Source organism: Juglans microcarpa x Juglans regia, chromosome 8S (genome assembly GCF_004785595.1).
Source record: "Juglans microcarpa x Juglans regia isolate MS1-56 chromosome 8S, Jm3101_v1.0, whole genome shotgun sequence".
In the NCBI taxonomy this organism is placed as follows: Eukaryota; Viridiplantae; Streptophyta; class Magnoliopsida; order Fagales; family Juglandaceae; genus Juglans; species Juglans microcarpa x Juglans regia.
In genome coordinates, this window is record NC_054609.1 from 13,530,788 (window position 1) to 13,556,683 (window position 25,896).

The following is a 25,896-nucleotide window of genomic DNA, read 5'->3' on the forward strand; positions in this document are numbered from 1 at the left end:
TGTTGGGAAGTGCTTAAAGACAACATGATGGGTTTTCTTGAATTTTATGAAAATGGAAAGTTTGAAAAAAGCAAAAATGAACCTTTTATAGCACTCATACTAAAAAAGCCTAGTGTTGTAGAGGTAAAAGATTATCATCCCATTAGCTTGGTGAGTGGGATGCACAAAATTCTCTCCTAAGTAACAAATGTTTGGATAGTAGACTCAAGTCGGGAAAGTTGGGGCTTTTGTGCAAGCTGGATCTGAAAAAGGCCTATGATCATACCAACTGGAGATTGTTACTCTACATGGTGTACTTGGATCCATCATTGTATATGTAGAACTTGTTTCTTTATATTGGTGAATGGCATGCCAAAATGCTTCTTTAAAAGTTCACGAAGATTGAGACAATGTGATCATTTTTCTCCGCTACTCTTTGTTTTTGTGATGGGAGCTTTTAGTAAGATGATTTCAAGTGTCGTGGAGGGTGGGTTCATATATGGATCCTTAGTGGAGGAGCAACTACTAGCTTTCTCAACATCTCTCATCTACTATTCGCTGATGATACCTAGTTGGAAGAAGATGTATTTATTTAAAGGTGGTAGGGTCATCCTAATCAAAAGCACTCTCTCCAATTTGCCAACTTACTTCCTCTCATTATTTCTCTCTCCGCTAATGTTTATGAGGTGAGATAAATTATGAGCTTAAATTTCACTTCATGAAATGGGCCACATTATGCTCTCCATTATAGAAGGAGAATTGAGTATTCAAAACTTGACATCTTTCAATAAAGTCTTGCTTAACAAATGCTTATGGAGATATCACTATGAACAGGGGCTTTGTGGAGAATTGTCATTGAATTAAAACATGGACAACCATGTAGAGAATGTTGTTCTAATGAGGTGAGTGGGCCTTATAGATTGGGCTTGTGGAAGCATATAAGAAGAGGCTGGGAAACATATGCAAGAAATATCCGCTTTACTGTGGGTAATGGATCCAAGGTCAAGTTTTGGCATGATGTATGATCCGACGATAGGGCACTCAAGGAAACTTATCCACAAGTTTATGTTCTAGCACGGATGAAAGAAGCCTCGATTGCAGGCATACTAATCATCTCCAATGGGATTTTCCAATGGAATCTTACATTCCTTAGACAAGCACAAGATTGAGAAATCGATGTTTCTTCGACGTTCTTTGACATTATGTATTCCACCGATTTGTCAGGGGGAGTGGAAGACAAGATTTTTTGGTACCCCTCTAAGAACGGGATATTCATAGTTCTGTATTTCTTACCAAGTCATGTCCACGTGCAACAAAAATTCATTTCCATAGAAGAGCATTTGAAAGACCAATGCACCTCTAAATGCAACATTTTTTGTATGGACAGATTTTTTAGAGAAGATCCTCACTCTAGATAACTTGAGGAAATGCCAAATCATAGTCACAGAGTGATGTTACATATGCAAGAAGAGCGGAGAGTCCATTGAACATCTACTACTTCATTGTGAGATTGCAATGACTTTATAGAATGAAGTCTTTACTCGGTTGAGACTAGTTTCGAGAGGTATTCGAGGCAACTCTCAAATGGCATTCATATGGAAGATAGTCTCAATATGCCTATTGTAGTACATTTGGAAGGAGTGGAATGAACGAAGTTTTGAAGATCATAAGTGGACAATGGATAAGCTTAGAAACTTTTTTTTTTAATACTTTACTCCATTGGTCGATTGCAAATGATTTTCATGGCATGACTTTTAATGAATTCCTTATATCACTAAACTAATACGCTTAGGTGTTGCTCTTGTATATGTCTCGTATACTTGGGCTTTTGTATACTCTTTTAATCAATAAAATTTTGTTTATTGATATTTTTTTTTTATCATAATTGGGGCACATCTCACTTATAGTATATGATGTCGTTTTGAAGAATATGAGTAAAATGCTAAGACTCTAGCTCGCATGACCGATGACAGAAAGATGTGCATGGTGGAGATAAGAGAAGCGAACACCAAGGTAGAACGAGATAGAAGTGAACAACTTGCTCTTGAGAATTAGTTCGAAGATGAAATTACGAAATTAGATTTTTTTGGCATGAATGCAATGCAACAAGATTAGTTCCAAAGTCTTCGGAATGAAATTTATGAGACTTCAAAGAATAAGTCTGCAACTACATCTACATCTGAGGATCCATCCACACCTTTTGGAGGTGTGTAACTTTTCATCCAGCCTATATCGACGTTGTAATTAACATTAGTAGATATTTAACTACACTTTGCCTAATTCTAGTGGCTGCCCACACATGTGGCTGGGTAGCAATTCTGTAACTAGATGTGGTTTAGGCACTTTTAGTTTTGTGATTGGGCATTATTTTTATTTTTGGTGATGGGTTGATTTTTGGTGATTATGCTAATTTTGTGATGGGTTGAAATGTTTTTCACAAAACGTAATATTTTGCGATTGCCCATAGTTCAGTCTAATTTTGTACTGAAAATGTAAAACCAGATGTGCTGATTTTGTGATTGCCCTTACTTCAGTCTGATTTTGTGCTGAAAATGTAAAGCCAGATGTACTGATTTTGTGATTGCCCGTAGTTCATTCTCTATCCATTATCTTTGTTTTTAATTTTTGGTGATGGACATTGTTTTAATTACTTAATGTAGATTGTAACACTGTTTTGAATTAAATTAAGTAGTTGTTTGGATAATGAGATGAAATGATTTTAGATAAAATTAAAAGTTGAGTAAAATATTATATTTTATTATTATTATTATTTTAAAATTTAAAAAAATTGAATTATTTATTATATTTTAAATAAAAATTTAAAAAATTTGTAACGAAAATAAATTGATCCAAACCACTCCCGAATGTAAAATCACTCGTCATGCAAATTTTGATTTTGCATTTGCATGATCGAATGATAGTGCCTTAAAGCCTTCGCTTTTTCAGTGCGTCGTTACCCTGATCCATTGCCATAAACTTCGAAACCCCTTGACCTCTGCCGTGTCCCTTTTTCTCATCCGTCCGTCGCTGCGATCATCTGCCGCCCAACGCTTGCCAGTCTCGATTATCGAAGGCTAAAGCCCGCTGCCATCATCTGCGTCTGCTTCAACGATTCGAATCGAGGTCCACTTCTCTCCCTCTCCCTCTCTCTGTGTCTACAACTAATTTGGTTTCACCAACCATCTTTCCCAATGGTTATGTTAATGTACTCGTTTTTCCTCGTGTAATATCAGAATATTGTAATAGTGTCCGACATCCGCTTCGTTTTATGGAGTCGGAAACGGAGCCGATTCTAAAGTTATCGAAGTTGGAGGCCCGACTCGGCCTCCTATTAAGTCAGAGTCGGTGTCGGTGCACAATTCAGCCGGGGCAAAAGCGATCCTAAACAAAAGCACTAAACCTGACGAACCCCTTTTTTTGAAACGCATTCTTATCCCATTTTCTGCTTCATTGCTAAGTTGCAGACTATCTTCCTGAGTTATCAACCATGCCTACTATCAGCGTAGGAAGGGATCGACTGTTCGCAGCCCTCGGAAAAACTTACAGTGAGACTGATGATTTTTTTATATGTATTTCCTTGCATTTTTCTCTTTTCGAAGGAAATTTGATGAAATGGTTATGCTTTTTTTTTTTGGAATATCACAGCGCAGGAAGAGTTCGAGGACCTTTGCTTCAGGTTCGGTATCGAGCTCGACGACGTCGTAAGCATTTCGTGCACTCTTTGTCCTCTTCCTTCTTTCTCTCTCTCTTTTTTTTTTTTCTTGTTAATATTAATGATTTCGAGATTATTGGTACTTTTATTGAGAATACATTTCATTTGGCTGTCCCAGACTACCGAGAAAGCCATTATTAGAAAGGAAAAGCATTTGGAAGAGGAGGAAACCGGCGAAGACGAAGAAGTTATCTACAAGATTGAGATCCCTGCCAATAGGTATTATACTATTTCATATACAAAACGTGGTTGTTCTTTTTTATAAGTACTTTTATTGGCACCAAGTGTCTGAAACAAATCCCCGACTAATTTTGAGGGTGGACAAGCACTCGGCAATGAGTTTCTTGCGAGTGCACTTCAGGTAATTCAAGGGGCAAACTCGGGTACACCGGAAAATTTATAAGTTTTAAATGATAGCAGAGAATTTACATTTACTTATTGTTAATTATAGGTTTATTAGAATATTAAATTTTCAAAAGTAGCTATAGAGTTGCTACAGAGTTTATCCTTATATTTGTTCAGTTTGATTGGTTTTTCCTCTTAAGTGCTACAAATTTTTTTTTGTTCTCATTAAATAGTTTTTTGGCTTTGCTTATCATATAATTGAGTCGATTTAGATTGGGTTCACATGTTACATTACAGTTTTTAATGATCTTTTATACTCTCGATTTTTTTTTAAAGTTAACTGTATTTTCTATTTCTTTTTTCTAAGGTGTGTAAGTCACTTTGCTTATTTATGATAAGTTTATTTTCTTATAATTTTTTTAATAAAGGGATCTAGTAAAATTTTGAGTTTCTTAACTTGGTTTAATTGATTGACTTTTTTTTTATCATTAAACAAAATTTTATTGTGCATAAAGTAGACAAAGGCCCGAGTATATGAGACATATACAAGAGCATCACCTATATATGCTGGTTAGCGATACAAGGAAGTGTTCCTTAGGACTTATAGTGTCCTTTGTTTTTTTGTAAGTAATTAATCATTATTGATAAGCAGAAAAGGTTCAACTCAAGTACACGAGTATACAAGAGACACACCCATTTAGAAGGTGAAAAAGATACAGGAACTTATAATTTCCTATTCTAACATTCATTATTGTTTTTGCTTCTCGCATACTATGTTCTACTTATCAACAAGAAAACTAGAAACAAAAATCAGGGATATGCTTAAAATTTGAGTTTCTCAAGAAAAATAATTTCACAATCTTGCCTATAAAAAATAAAATAAAAATAAAATAATAACATTTTTTTTTGCATTGCCCACATTCCTTTACTTAATGTAGGCCTCGTTTGGAAACCCATTTCATTTCATCTCATCTCCTTCCTAAACATGCAAATATAAACACTTTTCAATTTCAAATATCCAACTTTTTCATCTAATCATTACAATTTTTCCAACTTCCAAACAAAACACAAAAAATAATTCAACTTTTTCAAATTCCAAAACAAAAATAATATTAAAAATTTATATTCTTACAATATTTTAACTTTATAATATTTTTGTTCAATTTTTTCTCTCTCCTTCCCAAAACCCAATAAAACATCTTAACTCAAACTATTTTACTATAATTAATAGATTTCTCATCTCATCTCATTCCCCAAATGAGGCCTTAGAAAGACTATGAACTGAGAGGAACTTTCATTTATTATTTTTCAATACCCTATTCCTTTGGGATGCCTTTATAGATTTTAATGGGCTGAATTTTCATGATTTTATCATATCTTTTTCTATTTCTAGTTAGGTGTTTCTCTTGTAATGTCCCATGTATTCGATTTTAAAAAGGCCATATACCCTTTGTGTTTTACTTTATAGGTATACCCTTTGTGTTTTTCTAATATAATATTCTATTACCTATCAAAAAAATTTCTATTTGATTATTGCAAAAGCAATCCCTCAATCTTACATTCTTAACTTTTGTTCAAATTTTCAATTTTAAATTTACTCCCTAGATTTCATAATTTTGTCAATTAGGTCCTTCCGTCATATTTGCATTAACTAAACTGATGGAAGTGCTTTCATGGCTTGCCACATTTCCAATTGGATAGGTGGCATATCACATGGAATAATAAGAAAAAATATATAATTGTTTAGAAAGCTAAAAGTCATTTAAAATATTCTAAAATCATTTAACAGATCCAAAAATTAAACAGGAATGTCAAAACTCATATGAAAACCTAGTTTCTAAAAATAAGTAAAAATAAATCAAAACGAAAAATGAAAAATAAAAGTCCAATATATTCTAGAAAAAAAACATTAAAAAATAAGAAAGGCAAAAATATGTGTAAGCTCATACAAAAATATATGAAAATATAAAAAAAGTAAATAATATTTTTTTATAAGTAAAAATTTATTAATACAATAGGCGTAGCCAAGTACACTGGATGTATACAAAAGAAAACACCAAGCTAGGGAGTAGAAATAGATACAAGGAAGTCATGAACATTAGCCCCATGTAGTGGCAATGCTGGCCAGCTAGACAAATATAGGAGGCATGCAGCAGATTAAAGCGGTTTGGAAGATGATTCCTATATGCATCATGTGGTGTTTGTGGTAGGAGCGCAATGATCGGACGTTTGAAGACAGAGAGATCGCTAGAGGAACTTATAGCTTTATTTTACAGTACTCTATGTACCTGGGCTATTGCTGTTGATTTCAACGGCATGGATCTACATGACTTTCTTGTCTCTTTTGCGCCTTCTTAATTAGGGCATATAGTTGTTCTTGTATTTGTATCGGGCTTTGCCTAATTCTTTGATCAATAAAATTTGTTTACTTATAAGAAAAAAAAAAAGCCTATGATAGGGAAATGATCCGAACAAAGCCCAAGAGAGAGAAATGAGAAATCTATCCATTCTAGACCAAGCTTGATTGGATGGCCATGTGAATGATCCTCCAATCTCTTGCTTGGGACAAAGACACACCTCCCCCAATCTCTCACTTGGGAACCGGGTAAGGTTGAAGCCACCACCAATGCACCAAGGCATGTCCCACCAATCCAGGTTTGGCCCATAAACTTTGGTAAAGGCCCACTTGAGATCATCTACCACCTTTTTTAGAAAAGCAAACCACTGTAAATTCCCCAACACACTCCTCAATACCTGTAAACTTTGAACAATCCTATGAGAAATATACCCTAGTCCCCGATTCCAAGTTAAAATCTTGGGCTTCATAATACAATTGGTTCTGCCCTCCCTCTATGCCTCCCTCGACTTGGACTACCTCCTTTAGTGTCGTAGTTGATTGCCCAAGTAAGATGCTTTAACTCATTGCTCTTCTTAGATCTTGATTTTGTTCCAAGTAAGTGACCCGCCTCAATTCCAGTGAGTAGTGCTATGAATTGGTTCTCAAATCCTTTGCATGTAATCCCCACACTCTGCTATATCTCGTTAATCTTTTGCAAAACTCAATCTGATGATGAATCAACTATATTGTTGATTAGTGGAAGAGATATTAGGGGGACAACATCTTCCACAGACGCAGCTCCAAATTGTATACCAGGCCCTAAATATTCCTCCTCACAAGGCACTAATGACAACCCCATCATTTCCTCCGCACCATCTCCTTCATACTAATCCTGCACCTCCTCAATAGCGCCATTGTTGTTGTCACTGCCTTGTCCAAAGCTGTATGTTGACCCACAAGGTGCCTGAACAGGTATCAAGAAATTGGTTCTCTCCATCATGGGTGTTGGGGCCATTGTCACCATTTGAAGTTCTGGGTTGGCTGCAGACTCATAATCACCCCCAAGTCTCTGTGTGGGTGTCATCATTTCGTCGTAGACAACATTGATTGGGCGTGCGCAACTCTCTGCCGATCCTTTCTATGCCACTCTGACAGACCCTAAATTTCTCCCATGCCTTGGTGTTCACATTTTCCTTCAACTCTAGCGTGGGTGTTGTCGTTTCATTAAAGAGAACACTGATCAGGGGTGTAGCACTCATCGGCAAACTTTTTCGTGTCACCCATGGTGGAGGGCAGTCCGTTTCGGCAGTCTCTATGCTGACCCACTTCGAATATATATGACCTGATTTTCCTTTTGACCCATCACACTCTCTTGGATCTGGATATAGAAACTAGGCCAAACCCAATTTTCTTTTTTCCTTTATCCGGTTTTATAGAATTTGGCCCATCTCTTATCACACCCAGCCCCACTCCTTTGTGTAAATGACTTATGATTTAGTCCTATCTTGGGCTCCCCTTTATTGGGCCTTACAACCCCATTACTAGCTCTCAAAAATAAGTCAATTTTCGTAGATAACAAGGCAACCGCTGCCTTCAACTTGACAAGCAGGTTTTGCATCTCTTTTAGTGTACTGTGCATCTTTCTTTCAGCCATACTGCTATTGCGAAGCCTCAAACCATCCCTTGTTGCATAGAAACAGTTCTTAAGGTTTCGGAGGAGTCAGACCTCTTCTGCCTTGGGTTCTGTCGATGTGTGATCTGGAGAGGTTTCAGACCACTTTCACAATTCCCCTTCTTGCCCCTATTATCAAACTGAGTCACCGAAGCATGATCCGTATTCTGAGCTTCTGCATATGATTGCCTCACCACCGTGGATGCACTCAAATCTTTTTGCTTCAGTTCCATACTGTTGTTCCTGTACTGTTGGTGCGTCATTGAGCCATGAAGGCTCTGTTTCCTTCGCGCATGTGTTTTATGAATTCCGATTGTCTTTCTGCCTGAAACACTACTTCCTCTGTAGCCACCAGCCACCCTATACCACTATGATTCAGAACTACAGACCTCCAAACCCTTCTGGTCTTCTCCACAATTTTTATTGAGGACCTCCATGCTTCTGCTGCAAACTCAAAAGCCTTCGATTCCACCCAAAAGTGCACAAACTGACCCATAATAATCTGTGATCTAAAATAAGGGAATGAAATAGAGAACTATTTCCGGCAATCAGTAGACTGCCGAAAATAGCGATTAGTGCACCCATTCCATACGAGAGACTAAAGAAGCAATCTTTTTTCTAACTGTAGCAAACTGGAAACTCCCTCTTTTTTCCACAAGAATCTGCCATTTGATGTGAGGATCAAGAATTTCACATCCCTCTTGTTTCCAAATGCAATTGTTGCGAGTGTCCTAAATAAAAAAGTAAAAAAATGAAACCCCAAAATAGAAAAGCAAAAGAAATGCAAACAAAAATCCAAAAACTAGGTTGGCGTACCAAGTGCAAAAATATGTTTTTTTTTATAAACACATAAAACTAGGTTGGCGTCCCAAATGCAAAAAAAGAAAAAGGAAAGTTTTGTAGTGCCTTTTACTTCATATAATTTAATACTTATAAAAAAAAATAAATAAATAAACAAATGATTTTTTTTTTTTTTGTTAAAAAATTTTGAGAAGCTTACTTCATATAATTTCAAATGAAAGTGTAGATGATTTAGATTTTTATTATTTTTGTATCTTGAATTTTTAATTCCTTTGTGTTTTTAAAATTTGGTTATTTTAAATGTGTTTTGCAGTTTCTTTTTTACTTCATATAATTTTTTAATGATTTTGGGATTCAAATGTTTTTTCTTTCAAAAACAATTTTGGTACCAAGGATCTAAATGATTTTTTCATATTTTTAAACAATTTTGTTATATTTTTATTCTTTTTTAGCCATGTGGCATGCTGCATGTCCATTATTGGATGGCATTTATGATAGTTTAGGTGAGAAAAATATGGAGGGACCAGATTGATGTAATTGTAAAACCCAAGGAGCAAGATGATAAAATGTAAAACTCAAGGAGCAAAAAGGCAAATGTGCAAAATTCTGAGACTTTATAGTTTTTAACCTTTATTTTATGAGGGTAATTAAAAAAAGAGAATTGGTACAAACATAAAGGAATTGCACAAAAGTAAACCCACAAACTGACGTGGCTTGATACGGTATGTCAGATTGTAAAGTTACTTTTATTGTAAAGTAGATTTAATGGATCACATGAAGTCACGTCAATTTGTGTGTTTACTTTTGTGTAATCTCTTTGTGGCTAAAGTGTCTCTTAAAAAAATGCAAGATAAATTCAAATTGTTTACTCCTTATTGCTTATAAAAAATCTAATTATTTTGTTTTGACATGCACAGATATGATTTGCTTTGCTCGGAAGGAATTGCTCAGGCTCTTCGAATCTTCAGTGGCCAGCAGGAGATGCCGAATTATAATGTGGCTAACATTAGTAGAGAATCGATGATTAAAATGCACGTGAAACCAGAGGTTGTTTATCCCCAAAATTCACAAGCCCATGATCGAATTTTTTTTCTTAAATTTTCATTGTGACAGCTGATTTTCTGGGGTCTGAACTCTTCCTTTTCTCTGCTTGCAGACAGCTTCAATTCGTCCTTATGTTGTTTGTGCTGTTTTAAGAGGTATAACATTTGATGAAGGAAGTTATAACAGCTTTATTGATCTCCAAGATAAGCTCCATCAAAACATTTGCCGGTAATGAATCCTAACTCACAACTTCATTTATAATATGTAACTTGGCATAATTATTATCTCCAAGAAAATGCTTTGAACCATTAAAAGTTGAAGATTTCTTTTTTGATTAACTTTTGCTTGTGTTTGTCCATTAAATCTAGACAGAACAGGGTTTATTTATTATGTTTTATGTATGGTTGTTTAAATGATATGCAAATAACACAAGCATCAACGAGTGTGCACAAAGTTATGAAAAATCTTATGAGGTTATATATTAAACCTTAATTTTGACCTAAAGTTTATAAAGTCTTTTTTGCTTATGTAGTTTTTAGCAGATCCCCCATCGGCCAAAACTAGCATATATTTGTTACATGGCCCAAAGATTTTATGTCTGGAGCTTTTATGTAAAGTTTCCTTAAAGATTTTATGTAATCTATCATTTCACTTGCTTGTATTTGATAATTTTTTAGCCGAAGAACCCTAGTTGCCATTGGAACTCACGACATGGATACATTACATGGCCCTTTCACATATGAGGTAGGTTTCTCCAATATTAATTCTTCTTGTTACGGTATGTTATGCCTTGGTTAATGTGTTATGGCTGAACACATGTGGGCAGTTAGTTCTTTTTTTGATAATGTCTCTTTGGAATGATTGGCGGTAGAGAAATGATAGAAGCTTCGAGGACGGCGAGATAACAATGGATGAGCTTATAGTTTTGGTTTTTAACACATTGATCTTATGGGTGGGGCCATTGTTTTTTAATGGGCTTAATGTCTATGATTTTCTACTTTCGGTTGTAAACCCTAGTTAGGTACTTCTCATATATACTTCTTGTGTACTTGGGCTTTGCCTCATTTTATGAATAAAACTTCTTGATTACCTATAAAAAAAATCTCTTTGGAATGAAGGGAGAAGTTTCTGCCCTAGGTCAAAAGCTTTTGGAGACCTGTCACCCCTTTGGCCCTTCAATACATATAATCTGCTTGTAAAGAAGATGCCACCATCTTATTCCAGTTGGAAGTATTCTATGTGGCCTGTACTTTTTGAGTCGGTAACTCCTTATTGTCCCGAGGTGCACTTGCAATAAACATCTTGCTGAGGGCCTGTGCACCCCTGGGATTAGTCGGAACTTTGTTTTTGGACATCCAGTGCCAATAAAAAAAAACTCCTTATTCTGGATGGTTAGATTAATTTGTTGATCACCTTTTTTACTTGTCCAATCCTATGTCAGGACATGCGGCTTTTATATTGTTTGTCCGATTGTTGAAGATTTTCCTCTCTCTCTCTCCTTTTTCAAGTGTTTAGTGTGTTGAGCATATCCACAAACACGGTTGCTTTGGGAAGTTATTTCTCTCATTTTTGTATGAGGTTATAAAAAATTGTACGATGTTATTCCACATTAATTTGCTTAGTTTAAATAATACTTGAAGGTTGTACGGACTGAAGTTAGAACATCTACTGCATCAGTAACTTACAATTTCACTCTTTTTATTTTTTTTATTTTTTTTGTTATTTGCAGGCTTTGCCTCCTTCAAGTATAAATTTTGTGCCACTGAAGCAGGTAACCTTCATATTTTGATTCAATTCTTAAACACAGTCCAAATATATTGTTACTTTGTCAGAATCAGTGCTACCTGATAAAGTCATGAGAAACAGTATTATACAAAATGAACACATAGGCTTGTGACTAAAAAAATTACAGAATGCTTGAAGGGCCTTCCCTAAAATCTCTGTTGAAGAAAGATGTATTTTCCTGGGTAAAAGAAAATTGGATTCATGTAGCAAGCAATAGGTTTCCCTGTTGTTATTCAGAGTTTTAAACCAACCTTGTTCCCATTGGTTTATTATACTTGATATATAATTTACCATTTCTTCTGCTTTGGTGTCCCTTTCAAAGAAATTGAATCATGTGGTTGACAACTTTTAAACAAAGAGAGTTTGTGTCTGAAATAAGAGCCCTTTTGTGTTTTTTTTTTTTTCACGCAACTTTTTGTTTTCTCTTGCACACTTCTCGTTTGTCCATGCAACTTCAGTTTTTTAAACTAAATCTTCTTATTACAAGGTACTTTTCCCCTTCTCTGATTGACCAAAGAATCTGCTGATTCATCGGAACTTCCTATTCTTTTGTAGATGGCAGTGGTCTAAGAAAATTTGCCTTTATCATGCTTTATCTTCTTTTTTTGAATGATAAAATAGTGTGAAGTTGCAGTGTATAATGTTAGAACTGATTGCTGAAAGCTTTTTTCGTTTGGAATTTAGGTGAAGAATTTCAGAGCTGATGAGCTGATGGAGTTTTACAAAGTGAGTCTTAGATAAAGATATTGGTGATTGCACCTACATTGCCTGTGCACGATTCGTAGGATCTTCTATATTTTACTTTATGTTGGTTGTGGAGATATTTGAATATAATTTCTTGATCTATGTTTAATCTTGATTTGGCAGTCAGATTTGAAACTGAAGAAATTTTTGCACATAATTGAGAGCTCACCAGTGTTCCCTGTTATATATGACAGTAACAGGTATGATGATTTTTTTTCTTTTACGTTTATGCAATTGTAAGGACTTTGATTTACCTGCCATTTTAATTAATTGTTGTTATTTCTTTACTGTTCTATCATTTTCCCCTTACTTTCTTGTCTTAAATTGTTGAAGATATCTGCTCTGAGGACATTGAGTTCATACTGTTCTTTTTACTGAGAGTACTGGAAATATAACTCTATTGTCTTTATTGAATTTTCATTGAACAAGAAAATCTTTTAGCCTATGTACATCCTCTTAATTCCTTTTTATACTGAATGAGTAGTTGTAGGTATTTATCTGCTCTTAATGTTTTAATATTTGTCTTTTTCTTCGCCCTGAAAATTCTATTTTTGATGCAGAACGGTTTTATCTTTGCCCCCAATTATCAATAGTGCCCATTCAGCTATCACTCTTAAGACGAAGAATGTGTTCATTGAATGTACTGCCACTGATCTGACAAAAGCCAAGATTGTTTTGAACACAATGGTAACATGGAAATTTTCGGCTGCTTTGAATTTTTTTTGATTGTTAATTTTATTGATCATGAAATAGACAAAAGCCCGAGTATACAGGACATATACTCGGCTGCTTTGGATTTTGATTATGGCTTAGAGTTGATGAATGAATGATTTTCTTCTATTGTCCTAGGTGACAACCTTTTCAGAATATTGTGAAAGGAAGTTTGAAATTGAGCCAGTTGAAGTGATATACTCAGATGGGAAGTCATATATTTGTCCTGATTTGTCTGTCTACAGCATGGAAGTCTCTCTGTCCTATATTACTGGTGCAATTGGCGTCCCCTTGGATGCTGTCAAGGTATTTCAATTTCTTTGCATTATATGTCTATTTCTTGATAACCCCACGGGGTTGGCCCAAGTGGTGAAGGTTTTGGTCTTGGGGTATCACTCCCTTCAAAGTCCAAGGTTCAACATCTTATGGGTGCAAATAATTTTTCGGGGCCACACCCCCTGGTGAAAAGCTAGCAATTTAACAAGTTCCGTGTAGGGAAACTTCCGAGGGTGCAGTGCATGAGACTAGGGTTTACTTTACAGTGGTGGGTCCGAAGGGCCCTGCCTTGGAGAGGTTCCCGAATCCCCAACATAAAAAAAAGTCTTTTTTTTTTATAAGTAATAATTTTATTCAAAGAAATAGGTATAAGCCCAAGTACACAAGACGTATACAAAGGAAACATCTAAAACTTCCAAAAACAGAAAGAAACTGACATCTGATAACTAAAACAGATGCAGAAAATTATCCTTCATTACAAAAGCTTTAACCTAAGAACTCAAAGTACTCAAGAAAAAATCCCTAAGATCTCCCAACGAGTGTTCTTTATCTTCGAAGCATCTCCCATTTCTTTCAAGCCATATGCACCACATAAGACAAGGAGGAATCATCTTCCAAACTCTCGCCGCCTTCTTACAGCCCTTCAAACCCTTCCACCCTACAAAAAATGTCTATTTCTTGATTTATGAAACCTTAAATGTGCATTCAAGGCGGTGACTGTTATTGATGCATGTGTGTATGGGAGTGCTCATTTCTGATATATTTAGTTTTTAATTTATAATGGGGCTGGTTAGCTGTACTTGTTAGTATTTGTAAGTTCTTTATTTGTTTGGTCTTTATGCATGTCACCAACCAACAACTTATATTTGTATATTTTTCGTTGATGTTTGTTTTCCACTATAGCTGGATGCAAACGAGTATCTAACGTTCTCTCACTTGGAAAAAGATTTTGTTTTTTGATTGGCACCAGGTGTCCAGGAATAGCGTCCCAACTAATCCCAGGGGTGCATAGGCCCTCGGTAAGGAGTTTTCCGCAAGCACACCTTGGGTAATTCTAGGGAAAAATCTCCCAATCTGATGGCTCCTAGAGATTGTTTGCACCGAAGGGGATTGACATTGAAATCTCACTTGGAAAAAGATTGACATTGAAATCTCTCCCAATACAACATGGCAAATTCCACCAACTTATTAACCCACCTTTCTTTGATGAAGAACTTAGCAACCCACCCTAAGGCATTTTACCTCTCTGTTTAATCCTTTTGCATTCTAAAATAGTATTTAGGCTTCATAAGAAACTAAGAGAATTCGTCCCCTTCATTCTATCCTAACTAGAGTCATGGACCTTTAGGTTATGTTTGGATGTTGAGTTGAGTTGTGAATAGTAGTATTTTATGGGTCCCATTGAGATGGGTTTAACTTTTTTAGGTTGAGATAGATTGAACTTCTTAGGTTAAAATGTATGAAGTAGGTTGAGATGAGTTTTAAATTTTTTATGGGAAGCTGAAAAGTAGTGGGTCCTATCAATAATTAGTTTGAGATGAGTTGAGTTTGGTTCAACAACCAAACACAACCTTAGTATCTAGATAAAACAAGTTAGTTATTTTTATTTTTTGATGAATAAGAAGTATCTTTTAAGATAAGTAACAAGGCAAAGCAAAGTACACAGGAAGTATACAAATACTAAACCTAGTTACAAGTCAGTTATTTTAAATCTTTACAACCTTTTAGTATCTGGTGTATTTCTACTCGCCAAGTCTTGGACACCTATTAGCTTTGATGGCAATGGACCATCCATATGCTCCTCGTCAAAAACATCACATGAGATTCCCACTAAGTGCATGAAGGATTTAACTTCCTGTGAAACCCAATTTGAGGATGTTGCATGCCCATCCTCAGTAGCAAATAGATATTTAAGGGTTCGCAACTCAAGGGCTCATCTCGAGTATAGTGATTCACTACAAGGACAGACTCGCAGTGTTGAAGTGTGTTTGAGCACAAAGTGCCAAGGCCAAAAGTATTTCACTTACCAAAAGCGAAGCACATTTATAAAGGCTCACATTAAGTGTGCTTTTTGGCACTTTCCTTGGTGAGCTTAAATCTCAACAAGTGCGCTGTTGTAGTTTTTTGAAAAAATATAAAATAATGGAATTAACTTTTATTGTTTGTTTGGACCCCTTTTCTTGTCCTCAATTACTACTTTAGGATTGTGTTTTATTGCTTATGTTAGTTCCAATGTCAATACCTACTAGGGCTGCAACCCGACCTGATAAAGACAGATTTGCGCCCAACCCGACCCGAGAATCTTCATCTAAGGCGTCAACCCGAACCGACTCGACCCAAACAAAATCAAACCGGGTTGAACCCGTATGACCCGACCTTTAAAAACAAGGTCGTTTTCATGCTTCCATAAACGAAAACCGATTCGCTTAGGGGGAAAAAAAATGAAAACGGATTCAATGGTTTACAAACCACGGGAGAGGAAGAGAGAGAAGTCTTGGGATCGAAGGAGAAGATCTCGAGCTGAGGTGAGGCATCCCTAAGTCTCGACCTGCCCAGCACCAGCAGCAGCAACGGCGGCAACAAATCTGCAGACGGCGGCGTCTAGCTCAAGCAAAGTTACATTGAAGGTAGAGAACCAGATCTTTAAATGGCATGCTGAATCTGATCAGGGGGAGACCCGCCTTCGTGGAAGAAAAGGTACTTGGAGCTTGGGTTCGATAGTGGTGGTGGTAGTGGAGGAGGCGGATTAGACTCTGGTGGGGGAGCGAAAGACAGAAGAATAAAAAAGAAGCTCAAAGGATGATGAGTTGCTTTCATGGCGAATTTTTCTTGGTATCTCTAATTAATTTCTTTTCTTTCTCCTAATTCATCTCTGGTTTTCATCTTGCAAATTTTCTGTATGGTGAGCCTGCATGTGGGCTGTGTGGGCAGCTAGTGGTTTGGGTTTGAGGAATCAAAGGTCCCAAATAATGATATTTGTTCAAGCGAGAGGAGAAACAGTGCTAGAAAAATAGAGACGGAACACATTCTAAAGGGTTTCTTCTCTATGGCGTTTTAATGGAGTCTTGGCCATGAGAGAAAAGGCTTTTAATGCAAAAAAGAAAGAAATTGGAAGAGATCAGTTAAAGGCTGCAAAGGCAATGGAGGAGAGAGAGAGAGAGTAAAAGGCAAAGGATGAAAACTTTCAGAACTTGTGCTTCTCGAGGCATATCAACGGCCAGAAATGGTGAAGCTTTACAGGAGATGTAAGATATGAAAGACAATGCAAGATGGTGTCAGAGCCAATAGAAGAAAGTTATGAGATGAAAACCAGAGATGAATTAGGACGCCTAATTGCAAAGAGATGAATAATATCATCCACTTTATTCTCCTCATCAATTTCCTTTTCTCCATTCTCTGTTTCAGGCATATTATTGATGCTACATTTTGTTACGAACTTGTTTGTTGTTGCCCAAGGGTGTCACTTGTTTGTTCGTTGCCCAAAGGGTGTCACATGTTTTCATAAAACCAATTCAGAACACAGCTCATTTTTTTTTTCAATAATTCTAAAAAATTACAGCAATTTTCACTTACTAAACATGCCCATCAAATTCTTGTTACCCATTGTCAATTTTTATATTTTTCAAAGATCAGTCTCCTTATTTTTTGAGTATCATGGAACATGTTTATAGACATTGAACTCCTTCCTATTCTGTTTGAACTGCGACTTTTAATGAGGGTACTAGCATATGTAAGAAAGTGGGACTAATAATAAACATAACCAGATCCACGATCTCTGATTTTTTTCATGTTATATTTTTGTTAGTAATTTGTTGTGTCTACTTTATAGGGTTTGCACCTGATCTACACAAAATTAACAATGGCATACTTTATTTGAAATCTTAAACTATGTTCTGTTGGAGGATGGAAGGTAGGAGGGTTGGAGAGGGAGAGAAGGGATAGAAGGTAAGGCAGAGGATTCTACCTCCACTTCATTTTGTTTGGTTGGCAGGGTAAGGGGGAGGGAATGATTATAGTTAAATGCGGGGTGAGGGTAACATTGAATTTTATTCCCTTCTATTTTTTCTTAAGTAACTTTACTCACTTTTGTCACACTTCCTCTTTTAGCGAAAAAGGAAAACAAATGAATAAAACAAATAACTCTCCCCCCTCTCTCCCCTCCGATCTTTCTGACTTTGATTGGATTGTAAACAGTGGGGCAGGTGGAATTATCCTCTGGATTTGCTTTCCCCCTAACCAAACAGTGTGACTTGTGTGCCCTCTCATCTTCTTCAGAACCTCCTTATTCATTGCTCCCGTAAAACTTAATATTAGATTAGCAATCTGTTAGTAGCTGTCATGTTATGATGTGGATACTTTATATTTCTATATGTTCAGTGACAGTAACTACTCATATGCACAAGGGCTTAGCTTGTTTTTGCGCTGTCTACTCACTGTCTTTCCTATCATGCAGGTCACTAGTTTGTTGAATCGGATGCAATTGAGTGCTGTGCAGTCTGTATCAGGTGATAATAGCTCTGATATTACTGTATCTGTACCCCCAACTAGAAGTGATGTTCTTCATCCATGTGATGTTATGGAGGTATTAATAGTACTAAAACCTGGTCATTTAACTAATGCGTCTTTTCTGCACCAAACATGTTTGTACTTGTATTTGTATTGACATGGCATGTTTTTCGTTGCTAAGGATGTTGCCATTGCTTATGGGTACAATAATATTAAGGATATTGCGATTGCTAAGGGTTACAATATTTCAAAGGGCAGGGCTGTGTCTTTGAGGCCACTGCCCCTGGAAGAGTTTAGTCATCTTGTCAGATTGGAGGTACAGAGCCAATAAGATACAAATAAGATTGCAGCTTTTTCTTGATTAGTGATACCGTTCCTTGTATACTTTTATTTTTTTTATTGCATTCTATTTGTTTAACAATTTTTTTTTTGGTTTGATTTTCCCATTAGATGGCAATGTGTGGGTTTACCGAGGTCTTGTCATTTATTTTGTGCTCACACAATGATAATTTTGCAATGTTAAATCATGAAGATGATGGTTCCACTGCGGTGATTATTGAAAATCCTCGTTCTTCTGAAAATGAGGTTTGTATTCTCAATCTTATGTGCTTAATTATACTCTGATAATGTGGATTTGCTAGTATAATTTTTGGAAGGGTATGAATGTTGTATATGATTGTTGTAACTTCTATTGATATGATATCCTTTAATTGTCTCTTTACTCATTTTAGGTGCATTCTCTTTTGAAAAGTCCTCGTTTGCTGTCCTTAAGCTTGCTATTTTTATTATCTCTTTGTTATCAAGACTTTTTTTGAACAAAATCAAGACTTAATGCATATCATGAACTCCATTTCTTTAGAAGGCAGTTATATATTTTTTGAGTCATTTGCCTCCGCTTTCTTCTTCTGTTTGTTACTTTTTTTTACACTAGTTGTCTTGTGTGGATTAAAGATTTTCTTGAAAAATTCTAAAATCTTTTTGAGAAATTGTTTTTCTTTTGTGTTTTGTAAAAATGGTAGAACCTGTAGAAAAAATGGAGGACTTATAAAAAAAAAGTGGACTTATAAAAAAGAAAAAAGAAAAAAGCGGTGGTGTCCACTGAATAGATGCTTGTTGTGAAAATTTTCCAATGTTTTTTGGGGGTTTTGTTGTGTTGTGTTCTTTAGGTTATGCCAAGGCAAAAGGATTAAATGAAAAAAAGTTTGGATGTTTGGTTGATAGAAAATAAGTCTGCTATAATCTAAAAGACATTTGAAGATTTGTTAGCTGGTTAGGTGTCCCCTTTTCAGTTCCACCTCTGACCTTTCTTTACCAGTAATATGTATTATTGATGCACATTGCTCATATAAGATTGATACTATTACTGTTTAAAAAAAAAAGATTGATACTATTACTGTTATTTATTTTTATACTTATCTTTACCATTATTTTTTGACCAATCAAAAAAAAAAAAAAAAAATTTATATACTTACATCTAAGGTGATTCTTTTTAACCTTTACATCATTCACAATTTTTTATGAGTTCTATATTTTGTCAAACTCACTGTTGTGAACCTTCCGTGCTAAGATTTGTTCCATATCAACAAGGTCATTGGGGTTGGTAGCCAACCCTTGCACACAAACTCTCCAAATTATATTTTTATTTTTTATTTTTGATAAGTAAACCAAATTATATTTTTATTGGCATTTATTTGGAAACTTGTTTATGTATTGCATTGCTATCCTGTCCACGCCCAATGAGTATGAGATTAGGATGCATCACTGCATGATATGCATGTTATAACCAGAATTGTGTGCGGATTGTTTCACAAGATTGTCTGTATCACAATTTTAAGTTGCTATCGAAGTGGCTCTCCTGATTTGGACTTCCATTTTGTCATTAAGGTGCATGCATTTTTCGCTTTAACCAAATTAAAAACAGGATCTTAGAGTGCGTCTACGCTTAATAATTAATTGGGAAAAATACACAAATCCCCTCAAATTACCATTGCATTGCAATTACCCTTAAAAATATCAATTTTGGTGATTACCCCCTAAACTACTCAAAATTTGCAATATACCTCCCCTCATAAGAACTTTGACATAAATACCCTTCATAAAAAGTTTGAAAAAGAAATCTCAAAACCCATAGAAGATATAAAAATACAAAATAATTATAGCAAAGTAAAAATTAAAATGTAAAAATTAAAATTAAGTTTCAAAAATTTTGAAATGTAATATTAGAAAAGTAAACAATGAAAATCATTTTCAAAATAAAGTTTTGAAATTCAACTTTTTTTTAAATCTTTATGAAATTTTAATTTTTAATTTAACATGGGATTTGGTCAATTTTTAGAATTTTTGGGTGTAATTTTGTCCTTTTAAGTGGAAAGGAGGCACATTGTAATTAGTTATTAGTTTGGGGGTGATTGCAAATTGGGTGGTAATTTGAGGGGGTTTTGTGTGTTTTCCAACTAATTAGTATATTGTTACCAACTTCAGTAAACTCTAGGTTTGCTTCTTGGTTTACTTGGTTTTCACTGTCATTTATTTCTTTTATCTTCGTTTGTTTTCTCCACTTTCTTTATTGATTTGAAGTTCGACATATTGTTTCATTTCCAGACTGCTCGTACCAGTCTTATGTCTGGTCTATTGAAAACTGTTGGACAGAACAAAGCCCATCCAAAGCCCATAAAGGTACATTGTAGTTTCTCAATAGACTATTGATTTTTCCGTGGGTGAGTCTGACTGTGCCCATGTTATTAGGTAGTCACATTAAGTTTGTATTATGTTAGACGAGTTGTGAGCGTGTAGGGTTAATAATTTCTGAATGGAAAATGCTTGGGTGCCCGAAGGTGGTGACCAAAGCATGTGACGGAACAGTGCATTTGTCTGTTTTTAATATTACCTTCGGGCATAGTGGCAGGACTTTTTCTGAATTGTGCATAGCATTCAATTTAGTTAGGCCATTATTCTTAGTTCTAGTTCTCTCTTTATGGAATCTTATGTTGTTTCATTGTCGTCAATAAATACAAAATTTGTGGATATAAAAGTTACAATCTTTTGTGTAATTTTTCTGTTCATGTAGTTGTGCTGTTTAATCATGTCATAAATAAATATGAAAATTTTAAACCAATTGAATTAAATATAACATCCGTATATGTAATCTTCATATACCAATGGACAGCTCTAGCATTTCTTAAAAGCCATGCAAGTGAGTTGCTTATAGCAGTAATTGTCGAATGTAGGGATATTAAAACGATTATTGTTACTTTGTTATCTGGGGCTTCTAGGATATTTTTGAAGGCAAAACCCACTCAATCCGAAAGTGCCAAATATCATGCCCACAAGTCCTCAGCCAACCCCCAATGTAGTAGAAGATGATCAACACTTGCCTAATCCTGTTTGCACAAACATCACCACTCCATTACTTTGATATGCCTCTTTTGTCAAATTACCCAGTGTTAAGATCTTTCCCAAGACCTCCATCCAAACAAAACCTTTGAATGTGCCATGCTTCTCTAAATAGACTTCCAAGGAAATGAAGAACCAACTAGAGTGACGAGCGCATTGAAGAAGATTTCACCTCGGTTGGATCTCCAATATATTTGATCATCGCCATCTATTCTCCACCTAAAGAAATACAGCCGGCCTGAAGAATGAAGAGAACAACTTCATCACTCAATCTTTTGTTGATCTAACAAAATTAAGATTCCATTGGGGCAAGCGTTATTCAACTGAAGCCTCCTTACAAAGGAATGAATGAAATATCTCCCAAAAGTCTCCTTAACTTGGCCTTGAAAGTGGCCTCCGAATGGAAGCCCATGTACTTTTTTGGTAAGATGACACTTTACACCCCAGAATGCCTTAACTTGAACTCATCAGCATTCCTCCCCACAAGAAATCAATCTAAAACATCTCAAAGTGTTTGGCAACACCAAGGATAGGGAAGAAAGACTAGAAAAGTTGGTAGGTTAGAGTATTCTTGATCAGAGTAACTTGCTCGCTTTAGTCACTTTCACCTAAGTGATGTTCCATCTATTTTATAGCACCACCCAAATAGATGGTGCCTTCAACAGCATCCCTTGTGGGAGACTTGGATGCTTCATGGGTAGATATGACACTCTACAGCCTAGGAAACAAGTCAAACTGCCAATATTATCCACCACTCTAACTGATACTAATTCTGACTTGGCCATGTTGATTTTTAGCTCTAAGTTTGCTTTGAATCATAGGAATAAAAGACGCAAATGATTGATATGATCCTATATTGTCTCACAAAAGATTAAAGTCTCATTACTGAACAAGAGAGGAGACAGGATAAGCTCTTCATTTGTCTAATCTACCAAGAAACTTGATAGGAGCCCCTGTTTACAGCAGCTGACAGAATTCACTCGGCAAATCCATCACCACCCAAAGAGTAGAGCTGTCTCAAGTTGTGAGAGCTGTTAAAGAAGCATGAGGGAGTGTTGTTTATCAAAGCTGAAAAAATCGCCTTAGAAATATAATTTTCTATCCACTCACACCATCTCTTTCACTTGATCGTATGCATTCTTCATATCATTTCTGTAGAGCACACCTAGAAACCCCAATCTAGTTATGGTATCGGACATTCTTTAGCTATTATAACTGAGTCTAAGGTGTTTTGCCCCTTAATGAAAGCATTATGTGATCTGGGTGTATTTTCACCAACGCCGCTGTATTAGCTAGAACTTTCGAGATGATTTATATGAAGTGATCTCTCTTATAGGAAAAAGTGATCTCTTATCGTTATTTATATACATTGGCTTAATTTTTGTATCTTCATCAGGCAAAGTAATATTCTTCCGTCATTTTATCTATTGTGCATCTAACAACAAAGTTCTCCCATTTTAATTTTGTCTCTAGATTTTTGAAGTTGGTGACGTAGTGCGGTTGGATGAGACTGAAGATTTAGGTGCAACAAATCGTCGCCAACTTGCTGCACTATATTGTGGTGCTACTGCTGGATATGAGGTGCCTTGATATCTTACTCAGTTTAATTATTTTATATTACTAATGATAGTTGTTTTGAATGGCTAATCTCAGTTTGTTTTATGATATTGGAATTTTTTAAAACATTGGCTCAATCCGTCCGCATTCATCTCCATCTTTTAAAAAAAGTGGATGTTTTATTCCGGTTCATTTATTGTTTGTGACTCGCATTTCTGGCAATTCAAGTTTCTATATTTAGATTTTCACCTATAAAAAAATCTGTATTTTCAAGTTGGCTTTGTCCGAACGAGAGTTGTGAGCATTCAAACTGTGTTGGCATTGAATCTTAGGGCCCATTTGGATACTTAGGATATCTCAGTATATTTGTGAATAATAGTGAAATAGTTTGAGTTAAAATATTTTATTAGGTTTTAGGAAAGGAGAGAGAAAAGGTTGAATAAAAATATTATAAAGTTACAAAATTGTTTGAATATAATTTTTGTTTTGCAATTTGAAAAAGTAGTATTGTTTTTGTGTTTTGTTTGAGAGTTTGGGAAGGTTGTAATGATTAGGTAATTATTAGATGAAAAAGTTGAAGATTTGAAATTGAAAGTGTTTTGTGTTTGAGTGATGTTTGGAAAAGAAATATTTGAGAATACTTGAGAATAATTGTGTTCCCAAACGGACTCTTAGTTATCATCAAAGCAATGTTCCAAAATCGAGACTTGATTTACAATTCTGATGCTGCGTCACTATCTCTAGGGAAGAAGGTTTTTCCCTTTTGGACTGCTGCTTCATTAGGCTTTTAATTTTGGATAATAGAAACCAAAGGATGTTTTTGTGATGAATAGTTGGCATGTTCTTATAAAAAAAAAAAAAAATAGTTGGCATGTTTAAATGTAGCAAGTTCATTGATCTCCTGCTGCTTCATTATTCCCTTGTTAAGAGAGCTATGATCTCTTAGTGTTTCCTTTGCGGGATGCCTCAAGAGTGGTTGATGGGTACTGGCCAAAGAGGACTGTTTGGACGGCATGAAATCAGTTTCATTTGAAGCGCTTTTCTTCTTTGCTTTATGTGGATGGTAGGGATAGAGGAATAATTGAGCAGGAAGAAGGATGGAGAGAGGATCATAAATTTAATCGTGTCAAACTGTTTACTTGAAACTTTGAATCTTATGCTTGTACTCCTTGTTCTGAGTGGTCTACTGCTTGTAGCAGTCTCTTTCCTTGATTTTGTAGATTGTGGATAATTTAAACCTCATTATCAAATTATTTGGGGGAATTTTTGGATACATTATGTATGTGTGGGGTCTCTCCACTTTTTAATACAAGTCACCTAATTTATATGTTAATTTTTTGGATGGATAAACTCAACCTATGTAATTAAACATATCCTTCATGTGTGAATGTAAATGTCCTCTGAAGAGAATTATTATCTAAAAAAATGTCTGCATAAAAACTGTACATTTATGTGTTACATGTGAAGCATTTCAACAGCGTGCCTAAATTTAAACTTGAGATTTGCAGATAATTCATGGGCTGGTGGAAAGAATCATGGAAGTGATTGGGCTTGTTCCACCTAATGACAATACAACCTACTATCTAAAGCCATCTAATGTAAGGGCTCGTCTCCCCTCTTGTCCATTGCAGTTCCTATATATTTTTTTTTTTTTTTTTTGGTATTAGTGCTTGGTGATGAGGTACCTCTGTCTTGCTGTCTTCTGAAGGAGCCTGAGTTTCTTCGGGGTACACAAGCTAGCATCATTTATAAAGGGAAGCAAATTGGAACTTCTGGAATAGTGCACCCTGAGGTAATTATTTTTCCGTAAATAAAAACTTGCTGGTTGGTGTGGAAAGCATATAACCAGATATCTAACCTATATGACTGGTTTTCCTTTCTGCCCAACCATTCCAACCTGAGATGTTAGAAATAAGTTAAACTGACCATTGTCTGTTGTGTTCAGTTTATTTCTGATCAGTTTTGTGGAGATAATTAGAAATCTTTACAGGAAGCAAATCGTGTTAAATGATCTTTGCATCATTCTGCATTTCCGCCAGAGCATTCTTTTTTGCTACTTTAACTAACGGTTTAATCGAGTCAATATGGAGACGGCTTTAAACTCTTTTTCATGGTTATTTGAAATGACAGTCAACTTATTTGAGAATATGCTGTGGCTTTAGGTCTTGAACAAGTGTGACATCCCTGATCCTTGCTCCTATTTTGAACTCAACATCCAGTGCTTTTTGTAGGATTTATTTTGTAACAGCAGAGGTAAGTTTCTTGATCATTTTGTCCTTCTAACCTTTCTTTGGTTCGTAATAAAACTGAATATATATCATCTCTGACTCCGAGTTCTTTAGTAAGTTTAATTTGTGTTATTTAATAACTACAGGAACATTGGCTTCGCTTCGATTACTCCATCGTTTAGTGGCTCTAGTACCAGAAATTACCATAAAGGGCATCCATTTGCTAAATACTCTTCTGGTTGTCTCCATTTTGGAACCATGTATGATGATGGGGATGGAGGAATATCATTTCAATTGCCCGGTATTTTTTTTTGGGGGGGGGGGGGGGGGGGGGGGGGGGGGGGGGGGGGGGGGGTTCCTTTATTTAAGTTGATTATATATATATATATATATATATATATTGTGTCCGTATTGGGAATTTGATGTGTATTGTTGCCTAACTTTTATGATTAATGAAGAAAAGATTTTGTATCCCGCTTTACATTCTACCGAAGCTTCTGTTTCCCAGATTCCAGTTTGATGTCATGGATTAATACTACATGCAGTCGTGGAGTGCGCAAGTATCGTACAGTTGTTTTGAAAAAAAGTGAAGTTTACTAATAAATTTATTTATTTATTTATTTTTCATGTGAATTCCTATTTATTTATGTTTTTCAAAATGATTGTGCGGTATTTGTACACTTACAACTGTAACTATCATTTCTCGATGTCATGACCACTTTTACTTGCCGGCTTTAGGGTTGGGATAATCAAAAGATGACTTTTTTCAAGTTTTTGTTATTTTGCAATAAATTCGTACTTTGTC

General features: G+C 35.6%; 1 protein-coding gene across 1 annotated transcript; it reads left to right on the forward strand.

Moving 5' to 3' along the window:
- Positions 1–2,841: 2,841 nt before the first annotated feature.
- Positions 2,842–25,305, forward strand: LOC121245052 (phenylalanine--tRNA ligase beta subunit, cytoplasmic-like). Its single transcript, XM_041143329.1, has 21 exons — positions 2,842–3,102; positions 3,444–3,524; positions 3,625–3,680; positions 3,810–3,910; positions 9,765–9,894; positions 10,004–10,119; positions 10,569–10,635; positions 11,621–11,662; positions 12,361–12,402; positions 12,544–12,620; positions 12,981–13,107; positions 13,270–13,437; positions 17,861–17,989; positions 18,095–18,229; positions 18,364–18,498; positions 20,515–20,589; positions 22,780–22,887; positions 24,372–24,461; positions 24,572–24,655; positions 25,026–25,116; positions 25,238–25,305. Exons 2-20 carry the CDS (start codon positions 3,467–3,469, stop codon positions 25,092–25,094), a joined length of 1,809 nt encoding a protein of 602 aa, XP_040999263.1. The 5' UTR covers positions 2,842–3,102; positions 3,444–3,466; the 3' UTR covers positions 25,095–25,116; positions 25,238–25,305.
- Positions 25,306–25,896: the final 591 nt, after the last annotated feature.

Bases quoted from the DNA above. Each gene is read 5' to 3' on its own strand.
- LOC121245052 (XM_041143329.1), top strand. From the start codon at position 3,467: ATGCCTACTATCAGCGTAGGAAGGGATCGACTGTTCGCAGCCCTCGGA. The intron at 10,636-11,620 runs GTAGGTTTCTCC...TGTTATTTGCAG, and splicing joins ATGGCCCTTTCACATATGAG to GCTTTGCCTCCTTCAAGTAT. The intron at 12,621-12,980 runs GTATGATGATTT...TTTTTGATGCAG, and splicing joins GTTATATATGACAGTAACAG to AACGGTTTTATCTTTGCCCC.